Source organism: Heterodontus francisci, chromosome 27 (assembly GCF_036365525.1).
Source record: "Heterodontus francisci isolate sHetFra1 chromosome 27, sHetFra1.hap1, whole genome shotgun sequence".
Taxonomy (NCBI): Eukaryota; Metazoa; Chordata; class Chondrichthyes; order Heterodontiformes; family Heterodontidae; genus Heterodontus; species Heterodontus francisci.
The window spans coordinates 5,309,896-5,321,202 of record NC_090397.1 but is presented as its reverse complement, the minus strand read 5'-3'; the positions used below and the strand labels follow the sequence as shown (position 1 = coordinate 5,321,202).

The 11,307-nt window shown below is 65.6% G+C and overlaps 1 protein-coding gene across 1 annotated transcript; it reads right to left on the bottom strand.

Moving 5' to 3' along the window:
- Positions 1–8,389: 8,389 nt before the first annotated feature.
- LOC137384863 (octapeptide-repeat protein T2-like) lies at positions 8,390–10,763 on the bottom strand. The gene is made up of 2 exons (XM_068059465.1): positions 10,578–10,763; positions 8,390–8,677 (listed from the first exon to the last, which is right to left on the bottom strand). The coding sequence occupies exons 1-2, from the start codon at positions 10,761–10,763 to the stop codon at positions 8,390–8,392; spliced, it is 474 nt and encodes a 157-aa protein (XP_067915566.1).
- Positions 10,764–11,307: the final 544 nt, after the last annotated feature.

The window sequence follows — 11,307 nt, the reverse complement described above, 5'->3', positions numbered from 1 at the left end:
CTCGCGTTGCTCTGCTCTGCTCCGATCCCCGTCTGCCTTGCGCTGCTCTGCACTGCTCTGATCCCCGTCTGCCTCGCGCTGCTCTGCTCTGCTCCGATGCCTGTTTGCCTCGCGCTGTTCTGCTCTGCTCCGATCCCGGTCTGCCTCGTGCTGCTCTGCTCCGATCCCGGTCTGCCTCGCTCTGCTCTGCTCCGATCCCCGTCTGCCTCGCGCTGTTCTGCTCTGCTCTGATCCCAGTCTGCCTCGCGCTGCTCTGCTCTGCTCCGATCCCCGTCTGCCTCACGCTGTTCTGCTCTGCTCCGATCCCGGTCTGCCTCGCGCTGCTCTGCTCTGCTCCGATCCCTGTCTGCCTCGCGCTGATCTGCTCTGCTCCGATCCCCGTCTGCCTCACGCTGTTCTGCTCTGCTCCGATCCCGGTCTGCCTCGCGCTGCTCTGCTCTGCTCCGATCCCCGTCTGCCTCGCGCTGTTCTGCTCTGCTCCGATCCCGGTCTGCCTTGCGCTGCTCTGCTCTGCTCCGATCCCGGTCTGCCTCGCGCTGCTCTGCTCTGCTCCGATCCCGGTCTGCCTCGCACTGCTCTGCTCCGATCCAGGTCTGCCTCGCGCTGCTCTGCTCTGCTCCGATCCCGGTCTGCCTCGTGCTGCTTTGCTCTGCTCCGATCCCGGTCTGCCTCGTGCTGCTCTGCTCTGCTCCGATCCCGGTCTGCCTCGTGCTGCTCTGCTCTGCTCCGATCCCGGTCGGCCTCGCCCTGCTCTGCTCCAATCCCCGTCTGCCTTGCGCTGCTCTGCTCTGCTCCGATCCCGGTCTGCCTCGCGCTGCTCTGTTCTGCTCCGATCCCCGTCTGCCTCGCTGCTCTGCTCTGCTCCGATCCCCGTCTTCCTCGTGCTGCTCTGCTCTGCTCCGATCCTGGTCTGCCTCGCGCTGCTATGCACCGATCCCCGTCTGCTTCGTGCTGCTCTGCTCTTCTCCGATCCCTGTCTTCCTCGCGCTGCTCTGCTCTGCTCCGATCCCGGTCTGCCTCACGCTGCTCTGCTCTGCTCCGATCCCCATCTGCCTCACGCTGCTCTGCTCTGCTCCGATCCCCGTCTGCCTTGCGCTGCTCTGCTCTGCTCCGATCCCCGTCTGCCTCACGCTGCTCTGCTCTGCTCCGATGCCCGTTTGCCTCGCGCTGTTCTGCTCTGTTCCGATCCCTGTCTTCCTCGCGCTGCTCTGCTCTGCTCCGATCCCGGTCTGCCTCACGCTGCTCTGCTCTGCTCCGATCCCCATCTGCCTCACGCTGCTCTGCTCTGGTCCGATCCCTGTCTGCCTCGCGCTGCTCTGCTCTGCTCCGATCCCGGTCTGCCTCGCGCTGCTATGCTCCGATCCCGGTCTGCCTCGTGCTGCTCTGCTCCGATCCCCGTCTGCCTCGCGTGGTTCTGCTCTGCTCCGATCCCGGTCTGCCTCGCGCTGCTCTGCTCTGCTCCGATCCCCGTCTGCCTTGCGCTGCTCTGCACTGCTCCGATCCCCGTCTGCCTCGCGCTGCTCTGCTCTGCTCTGATGCCTGTTTGCCTCGCGCTGTTCTGCTCTGCTCCGATCCCGGTCTGCCTCGTGCTGCTCTGCTCCGATCCCAGTCTGCCTCGCTCTGCTCTGCTCCGACCCCCGTCTGCCTCGCGCTGTTCTGCTCTGCTCTGATCCCGGTCTGCCTCGCGCTGCTCTGCTCTGCTCCGATCCCCGTCTGCCTCACGCTGTTCTGCTCTGCTCCGATCCCGGTCTGCCTCGCGCTGCTCTGCTCTGCTCCGATCCCTGTCTGCCTCGCGCTGTTCTGCTCTGCTCCGATCCCGGTCTGCCTCGCGCTGATCTGCTCTGCTCCGATCCCCGTCTGCCTCACGCTGTTCTGCTCTGCTCCGATCCCGGTCTGCCTCGCGCTGCTCTGCTCTGCTCCGATCCCCGTCTGCCTCGCGCTGTTCTGCTCTGCTCCGATCCCGGTCTGCCTCGCGCTGCTCTGCTCTGCTCCGATCCCGGTCTGCCTCACGCTGCTCTGCTCTGCTCCGATCCCGGTCTGCCTCGCACTGCTCTGCTCCGATCCAGGTCTGCCTCGCGCTGCTCTGCTCTGCTCCGATCCCGGTCTGCCTCGTGCTGCTTTGCTCTGCTCCGATCCCGGTCTGCCTCGTGCTGCTCTGCTCTGCTCCGATCCCGGTCTGCCTCGTGCTGCTCTGCTCTGCTCCGATTGTGGTCGGCCTCGCCCTGCTCTGCTCCAATCCCCGTCTGCCTTGCGCTGCTCTGCTCTGCTCCGATCCCGGTCTGCCTCGCGCTGCTCTGTTCTGCTCCGATCCCCGTCTGCCACACTGCTCTGCTCTGCTCCGATCCCCGTCAGCCTTGCGCTGCTCTGCTCTGCTCCGATCCCCGTTTGCCTCGTGCTGCCATGCTCTGCTCCGATCCCAGTATGCCTCGCGCTGCTCTCCTCTGCTCCGATCCCGGTCTGCCTCGCGCTGCTCTGCTCCGATCCCGGTCTGCCTCGCGCTGCTCTGCTCCAATACCAGTCCGCCTCGTGCTGCTCTGCTCTGCTTCGATCCCGGTCTGCCTCACGCTGCTCTGCTTTTCTCCGATCCCCGTCTGCCTCATGCTGTTCTGCTCTGCTCCGATCACGGTCTGCCTCGCGCTGCTCTGCTCCAATCCCGGTCTGCCTCGTGCTGCTCTGCTCTGCTCCGATCCCGGTCTGCCTCGCGCTGCTCTGCTCCAATCCCGGTCTGCCTCGTGCTGCTCTGCTCTGCTCCGATCCCGGTCTGCCTCACGCTGCTCTGCTCTGCTCCAATCCCGGTCTGCCTCGTGCTGCTCTGCTCTGCTCCAATCCTGGTCTACCTCACGCTGCTCTGCTCTGCTCCAATCCCGGTCTGCCTCACGCTGCTCTGCTCTGCTCCGAACCCCGTCTGCCTCACGCTGTTCTGCTCTGCTCCGATCCCCGTCTTCCTCGTGCTGCTCTGCTCTGCTCCGATCGCCGTTTGCCTCGTGCTGCTCTGCTCTGCTCTGATCCCGGTCTGCCTCACGCTTCTCTGCTCTGCTCTAATCCCCGTCTGCCTCACGCTGCTCTGCTCTGCTCTGCTCCGAACCAGGTCTGCCTCACGCCGCTCTGCTCTCCTCTGATCCCCGTCTGCCTCACGCTGCTCTGCTCTGCTCCGATCCCGGTCTGCCTCACGCTGCTCTCCTCTGCACCGATCCCCGTCGTGCTTCGTGCTGCTCTGCTCTGCTCTGCTCCGATCCCTGTCTTCCTCGTGCTGCTCTGCTCTGCTCCGATCCCGGTCTGCCTCTAGCCGCTCTGCTCTGCTCCGATCCCGGTCTGCCTCTAGCAGCTCTGCTCTGCTCCAATCCCGGTCTGCCTCTAGCTGCTCTCCTCTGTTCCGATCCCGGTCTGCCTCACGCTGCTCTGCTCTGCTCCGATCCCGGTCTGCCTCGCGCTGCTCTGCTCCGATCCCTGTCTGCCTCACGTTGCGCCGTTCTGCTCCGATCCCGAACTGCCTCGCGCTGCTCTGCTCCGATCCCGGTCTGCCTCGCGCTGCTCTGCTCCGATCCCGGTCTGCCTCGCGCTGCTCTGCTCCGATCCCGGTCTGCCTCGCGCTGCTCTGCTCTGCTCCGATCCCGGTCTGCCTTGCGCTGCTCTGCTCCGATCCCGCTCTGCCTCGCGCTGCTCTGCTCTGCTCCAATCCCGGTCTGCCTCGCGCTGCTCTGCTCTGCTCCGATCCCCGTCTGCCTCGCGCTGCTCTGCTCCGATCCCGGTCTGCCTCGCGCTGCTCTGCTCCGATCCCGGTCTGCCTCGCGCTGCTCTGCTCTGCTCCGATCCCCGCCTGCCTTGCGGTGCTCTGCTCCAATCCCGGTCTGCCTCGCGCTGCTCTGCTCTGCTCCGATCCCCGTCTGCCTTGCGCTGCTCTGCTCTGCTCCGATCCCCGTCTGCCTCACGCTGCTCTGCTCTGCTCCGATGCCCGTTTGCCTCGTGCTGTTCTGCTCTGTTCCGATCCCTGTCTTCCTCGCGCTGCTCTGCTCTGCTCCGATCCCGGTCTGCCTCACGCTGCTCTGCTCTGCTCCGATCCCCATCTGCCTCACGCTGCTCTGCTCTGCTCCGATCCCGGTCTGCCTCGCGCTGCTATGCTCCGATCCCGGTCTGCCTCGTGCTGCTCTGCTCCGATCCCCGTCTGCCTCGCGTGGTTCTGCTCTGCTCCGATCCCGGTCTGCCTCGCGCTGCTCTGCTCTGCTCCGATCCCCGTCTGCCTTGCGCTGCTCTGCACTGCTCCGATCCCCGTCTGCCTCGCGCTGCTCTGCTCTGCTCCGATGCCTGTTTGCCTCGCGCTGTTCTGCTCTGCTCCGATCCCGGTCTGCCTCGTGCTGCTCTGCTCCGATCCCGGTCTGCCTCGCTCTGCTCTGCTCCGATCCCCGTCTGCCTCGCGCTGTTCTGCTCTGCTCTGATCCCGGTCTGCCTCGCGCTGCTCTGCTCTGCTCCAATCCCCGTCTGCCTCACGCTGTTCTGCTCTGCTCCGATCCCGGTCTGCCTCGCGCTGTTCTGCTCTGCTCCGATCCCTGTCTGCCTCGCGCTGTTCTGCTCTGCTCCGATCCCGGTCTGCCTCGCGCTGATCTGCTCTGCTCCGATCCCCGTCTGCCTCACGCTGTTCTGCTCTGCTCCGATCCCGGTCTGCCTCGTGCTGCTCTGCTCTGCTCCGATCCCCGTCTGCCTCGCGCTGTTCTGCTCTGCTCCGATCCCGGTCTGCCTCGCGCTGCTCTGCTCTGCTTCGATCCCGGTCTGCCTCACGCTGCTCTGCTTTTCTCCGATCCCCGTCTGCCTCATGCTGTTCTGCTCTGCTCCGATCACGGTCTGCCTCGCGCTGCTCTGCTCCAATCCCGGTCTGCCTCGTGCTGCTCTGCTCTGCTCCGATCCCGGTCTGCCTCGCGCTGCTCTGCTCCGATCCCGGTCTGCCTCGTGCTGCTCTGCTCTGCTCCGATCCCGGTCTGCCTCACGCTGCTCTGCTCTGCTCCAATCCCGGTCTGCCTCGTGCTGCTCTGCTCTGCTCCAATCCCGGTCTGCCTCGTGCTGCTCTGCTCTGCTCCAATCCCGGTCTGCCTCACGCTGCTCTGCTCTGCTCCGATCCCCGTCTGCCTCACGCTGTTCTGCTCTGCTCCGATCCCCGTCTTCCTCGTGCTGCTCTGCTCTGCTCCGATCCCGGTCTGCCTCGCGCTGCTATGCACCGATCCCCGTTTGCTTCGTGCTGCTCTGCTCTTCTCCGATCCCTGTCTTCCTCGCGCTGCTCTGCTCTGCTCCGATCCCGGTCTGCCTCACGCTGCTCTGCTCTGCTCCGATCCCCATCTGCCTCACGCTGCTCTGCTCTGCTCCGATCCCGGTCTGCCTCGCGCTGGTATGCTCCGATCCCTGTCTGCCTCGTGCTGCTCTGCTCCGATCCCCGTCTGCCTCACGTGGTTCTGCTCTGCTCCGATCCCGGTCTGCCTCGCGCTGCTCTGCTCTGCTCCGATCCCCGTCTGCCTTGCGCTGCTCTGCACTGCTCCGATCCCCGTCTGCCTCGCGCTGCTCTGCTCTGCTCCGATGTCTGTTTGCCTCGCGCTGTTCTGCTCTGCTCCGATCCCGGTCTGCCTCGTGCTGCTCTGCTCCGATCCCGGTCTGCCTCGCTCTGCTCTGCTCCGATCCCCGTCTGCCTCGCGCTGTTCTGCTCTGCTCTGATCCCGGTCTGCCTCGCGCTGCTCTGCTCTGCTCCGATCCCCGTCTGCCTCACGCTGTTCTGCTCTGCTCCGATCCCGGTCTGCCTCGCGCTGCTCTGCTCTGCTCCGATCCCCGTCTGCCTTGCGCTGCTCTGCACTGCTCCGATCCCCGTCTGCCTCGCGCTGCTCTGCTCTGCTCCGATGTCTGTTTGCCTCGCGCTGTTCTGCTCTGCTCCGATCCCGGTCTGCCTCGTGCTGCTCTGCTCCGATCCCGGTCTGCCTCGCTCTGCTCTGCTCCGATCCCCGTCTGCCTCGCGCTGTTCTGCTCTGCTCTGATCCCGGTCTGCCTCGCGCTGCTCTGCTCTGCTCCGATCCCCGTCTGCCTCACGCTGTTCTGCTCTGCTCCGATCCCGGTCTGCCTCGCGCTGCTCTGCTCTGCTCCGATCCCTGTCTGCCTCGCGCTGTTCTGCTCTGCTCCGATCCCGGTCTGCCTCACGCTGATCTGCTCTGCTCCGATCCCCATCTGCCTCACGCTGTTCTGCTCTGCTCCGATCCCGGTCTGCCTTGCGCTGCTCTGCTCTGCTCTGATCCCCGTCTGCCTCGCGCTGTTCTGCTCTGCTCCGATCCCGGTCTGCCTCGCGCTGCTCTGCTCTGCTCCGATCCCGGTCTGCCTTGCGCTGCTCTGCTGTGCTCCGATCCCGGTCTGCCTCGCACTGCTCTGCTCCGATCCAGGTCTGCCTCGCGCTGCTCTGCTCTGCTCCGATCCCGGTCTGCCTCGTGCTGCTTTGCTCTGCTCCGATCCCGGTCTGCCTCGTGCTGCTCTGCTCTGCTCCGATCCCGGTCTGCCTCGTGCTGCTCTGCTCTGCTCCGATCCCGGTCGGCCTCGCCCTGCTCTGCTCCAATCCCCGTCTGCCTTGCGCTGCTCTGCTCTGCTCCGATCCCGGTCTGCCTCGCGCTGCTCTGTTCTGCTCCGATCCCCGTCTGCCTCGCTGCTCTGCTCTGCTCCGATCCCCATCAGCCTTGCGCTGCTCTGCTCTGCTCCGATCCCCGTTTGCCTCGTGCTGCCATGCTCTGCTCCGATCCCAGTATGCCTCGCGCTGCTCTGCTCTGCTTCGATCCCGATCTGCCCCGCGCTGCTCTGTTCTGCTCCGATCCCCGTCTGCCTCACGCTGCTCTGCTCTGCTCCGATCCCCGTCAGCCTTGCGCTGCTCTGCTCTGCTCCGATCGCCGTTTGCCTCGTGCTGCTCTGCTCTGCTCTGATCCCGGTCTGCCTCACGCTTCTCTGCTCTGCTCTAATCCCCGTCTGCCTCACGCTGCTCTGCTCCGAACCCGGTCTGCCTCACGCCGCTCTGCTCTGCTCTGATCCCCGTCTGCCTCACGCTGCTCTGCTCTGCTCCGATCCCGGTCTGCCTCACGCTGCTCTCCTCTGCACCGATTCTCGTCGTGCTTCGTGCTGCTCTGCTCTGCTCTGCTCCGATCCCTGTCTTCCTCGTGCTGCTCTTCTCTGCTCCGATCCCTGTCTTCCTCGTGCTGCTCTGCTCTGCTCCGATCCCGGTCTGCCTCTAGCTGCTCTGCTCTGCTCCGATCCCGGTCTGCCTCTAGCTGCTCTGCTCTGCTCCAATCCCGGTCTGCCTCTAGCTGCTCTGCTCTGCTCCAATCCCGGTCTGCCTCGAGCTGCTCTGCTCTGCTCCGATCCCGCTCTGCCACGCGCTGCTCTGCTCTGCTCCGATCCCAGTCTGCCCCGTGCTGCTCAGCTCTGCTCCGATCCCCATCTGCCTCACGCTGCTCAGCTCTGCTCCGATCCCTGTCTGCCTCACGCTGCTCTGCTCTGCTCCGATCCCGCTCTGCCTCAGGCTGCTCTGCTCTGCTCCGATCCCGGTCTGCCTCGTGCTGCTCTGCTCCGATCCCGGTCTGCCTCGTGCTGCTCTGCTCTGCTCCGATCCCAGTCTGCCTCGCCCTGCTCTGCTCCGATCCCCGTCTGCCTTGCGCTGCTCTGCTCTGCTCCGATCCCCGTCTGCCTCACACTGCTCTGCTATGCTCCGATCCCCATCTGCCTCGCGCTGCTCTGCTCTGCTCCGATCCCGGTCTGCCTCGCGCTGCTCTGCTCTGCTCCGATCACCGTCTGCCTCACGCTGCTCTGCTCTGCTCTGATCCCCTTCTGCCTCACGCTGCTCTGCTCTGCTCTGATCCCCGTCTGCTTCACGCATCTCTGCTCCGATCCCTGTCTGCCTCGTGCTGCTCTGCTGTGCTCCGATCCCCGTCTGCCTCGCGCTGCTCTGCTCCGATCCCGGTCTGCCTCGCGCTGCTCTGCTCTGCTCCGATCCTGGTCTGCCTCGCGCTGCTATGCTCCAATCCCGGTCTGCCTCGTGCTGCTCTGCTTTGCTCTGCTCCGATCCCGGTCTGCCTTGCGCTGCTCTGCTCCGATTCCCGTCTGCCTTGCGCTGCTCTGCTCTGCTCCGATCCCCGTCTGCCTCGCGCTGCTCTGCTCCGATCCCCGTCTGCCTCGCGCTGCTCTGCTCTGCTCCGATCCCCGTCTGCCTCGCGCTGCTCTGCTCTGCTCCGATCCCCGTCTGCCTCACGCTGCTCTGCTCTGCTCCGATCCCCGTCTACCTCACGCTTCTCTGCTCCGATCCCCGTCTGTCTCGCGCTGCTCTGCTCCGATCCCGGTCTGCCTCGCGCTGCTCTGCTCTGCTCCGATCCCGGTCTGTCTCGCGCTGCTATGCTCCGATCCAGGTCTGCCTCGCGCTGCTCTGCTCTGCTCTGCTCCGATCCCGGTCTGCCTCGTGCTGCTTTGCTCTGCTCCGATCACGGTCTGCCTCGTGCTGCTCTGCTCTGCTCCGATCCCGGTCTGCCTCGTGCTGCTCTGCTCTGCTCCGATCCCGGTCGGCCTCGCCCTGCTCTGCTCCAATCCCCGTCTGCCTTGCGCTGTTCTGCTCTGCTCCGATCCCGGTCTGCCTCGCGCTGCTCTGTTCTGCTCCGATCCCCGTCTGCCTCGCTGCTCTGCTCTGCTCCGATCCCCATCAGCCTTGCGCTGCTCTGCTCTGCTCCGATCCCCGTTTGCCTCGTGCTGCCATGCTCTGCTCCGATCCCAGTATGCCTCGCGCTGCTCTGCTCTGCTCCGATCCCCGTCTGCCTCGCACTGCTCTGCTCCGATCCCCGTCTGCCTCGCGCTGCTACGCTCTGCTCCGATCCCCGTCTGCCTCGCGCTGCTCTGCTCTGCTCCGACCCCCGTCTGCCTCACGCTGCTCTGCTCTGCTCCGATCCCCGTCTACCTCACGCTGCTCTGCTCTGCTCCGATCCCCGTCTGCCTCACGCTGCTCTGCTCTGCTCCGATCCCCGTCTGCCTCACGCTGCTCTGCTCTGCTCCGATCCCCGTCTGCTTCACGCTTCTCTGCTCCGATCCCCGTCTGTCTCGCGCTGCTCTGCTCCGATCCCGGTCTGCCTCGCGCTGCTCTGCTCTGCTCCGATCCCGGTCTGTCTCGCGCTGCTATGCTCCAATCCTGGTCTGCCTCGTGCTGCTCTGCTCCGATCCCGGTCTGCCTCGTGCTGCTCTGCTCTGCTCCGATCCCGGTCTGCCTCGTGCTGCTCTGCTCTGCTCCGATCCCGGTCTGGCTCGCCCTGCTCTGCTCCGATCCCCGTCTGCCTCGTGCTGCTCTGCTCTGATCCCCGTCTGCCTCGTGCTGCTCTGCTCTGATCCCCATCTGCCTCACGCTGCTCTGCTATGCTCAGATCCCCGTCTGCCTCGCGCTGCTCTGCTCCGATCCCCGTCTGCCTCGCGCTGCTCTGCTCTGCTCCGATCCCCATCTGCCTCACGCTGCTCTGCTCTACTCTGATCCCCTTCTGCCTCATGCTGCTCTGCTCTGCTCTGATCCCCGTCTGCTTCACGCTTCTCTGCTCCGATCCCCGTCTGCCTCGTGCTGCTCTGCTGTGCTCCGATCCCCGTCTGCCTCTCGCTGCTCTGCTCCGATCCCGGTCTGCCTCGCGCTGCTCTGCTCTGCTCCGATCCCGGTCTGCCTCGCGCTGCTATGCTTCGATCCCGGTCTGCCTCATGCTGCTCTGCTCTGCTCCGATCCCGGTCTGCCTCGTGCTGCTCTGCTCCAATCCCGGTCTGCCTCGTGCTGCTCTGCTCTGCTCCGATCCCGGTCTGCCTTGCGCTGCTCTGCTCCGATCCCCGTCTGCCTTGCGCTGCTCTGCTCTGCTCCGATCCCCGTCTGCCTCGCGCTGCTCTGCTCCGATCCCCGTCTGCCTCGCGCTTCTCTGCTCTGCTCCGATCCCCGTCTGCCTCGCGCTGCTCTGCTCTGCTCCGATCCCCGTCTGCCTCACGCTGCTCTGCTCTGCTCCGATCCCCGTCCAGCTCACGCTGCTCTGCTCTGCTCCGATCCCCGTCTGCCTCACGCTGCTCTGCTCTGCTCCGATCCCCGTCTGCTTCACGCTTCTCTGCTCCGATCCCCGTCTGTCTCGCGCTGCTCTGCTCCGATCCCGGTCTGCCTCGCGCTGCTCTGCTCTGCTCCGATCCCGGTCTGCCTCGCGATGCTATGCTCCAATCCTGGTCTGCCTCGTGCTGCTCTGCTCCGATCCCGGTCTGCCTCGTGCTGCTCTGCTCTGCTCCGATCCCGGTCTGCCTCGTGCTGCTCTGCTCTGCTCCGATCCCGGTCTGCCTCGCCCTGCTCTGCTCCGATCCCCGTCTGCCTCGTGCTGCTGTGCTCTGATCCCCGTCTGCCTCGTGCTGCTCTGCTCTGCTCCGATCCCCGTCTGCCTCACGCTGCTCTGCTCTGCTCCGATCCCCGTCTGCCTCACGCTGCTCTGCTCTGCTCCGATCCCCGTCAGCCTTGCGCTGCTCTGCTCTGCTCCGATCGCCGTTTGCCTCGTGCTGCTCTGCTCTGCTCTGATCCCGGTCTGCCTCACGCTTCTCTGCTCTGCTCTAATCCCCGTCTGCCTCACGCTGCTCTGCTCTGCTCTGCTCCGAACCCGGTCTGCCTCACGCCGCTCTGCTCTGCTCTGATCCCCGTCTGCCTCACGCTGCTCTGCTCTGCTCCGATCCCGGTCTGCCTCACGCTGCTCTCCTCTGCACCGATTCTCGTCGTGCTTCATGCTGCTCTGCTCTGCTCTGCTCCGATCCCTGTCTTCCTCGTGCTGCTCTTCTCTGCTCCGATCCCTGTCTTCCTCGTGCTGCTCTGCTCTGCTCCGATCCCGGTCTGCCTCTAGCTGCTCTGCTCTGCTCCGATCCCGGTCTGCCTCTAGCTGCTCTGCTCTGCTCCAATCCCGGTCTGCCTCGAGCTGCTCTGCTCTGCTCCGATCCCGCTCTGCCACGCGCTGCTCTGCTCTGCTCCGATCCCAGTCTGCCCCGTGTTGCTCTGCTCTGCTCCGATCCCCATCTGCCTCACGCTGCTCTGCTCTGCTCCGATCCCCGTCTGCCTCGCGCTGCTCTGCTCTGCTCCGATCCCCGTCTGCCTCACGCTGCTCTGCTCTGCTCCGATCCCCGTCTACCTCACGCTTCTCTGCTCCGATCCCCGTCTGTCTCGCGCTGCTCTGCTCCGATCCCGGTCTGCCTCGCGCTGCTCTGCTCTGCTCCAATCCCGGTCTGTCTCGCGCTGCTATGCTCCAATCCTGGTCTGCCTCGTGCTGCTCTGCTCCG

What these genes read in the sequence shown, in the direction of transcription:
- LOC137384863 (XM_068059465.1), bottom strand. Translation starts at nt 10,763, where the DNA reads ATGAAGCACGACGAGAATCGGTGCAGAGGAGAGCAGCGTGAGGCAGAC. An exon ending in TTAGAGCAGAGCAGAGAAGC is followed by an intron (nt 8,678 to 10,577) that starts GTGAGGCAGACC and finishes GGATCGGAGCAG; the next exon opens with AGCAGAGCAGCGAGGCAGAC.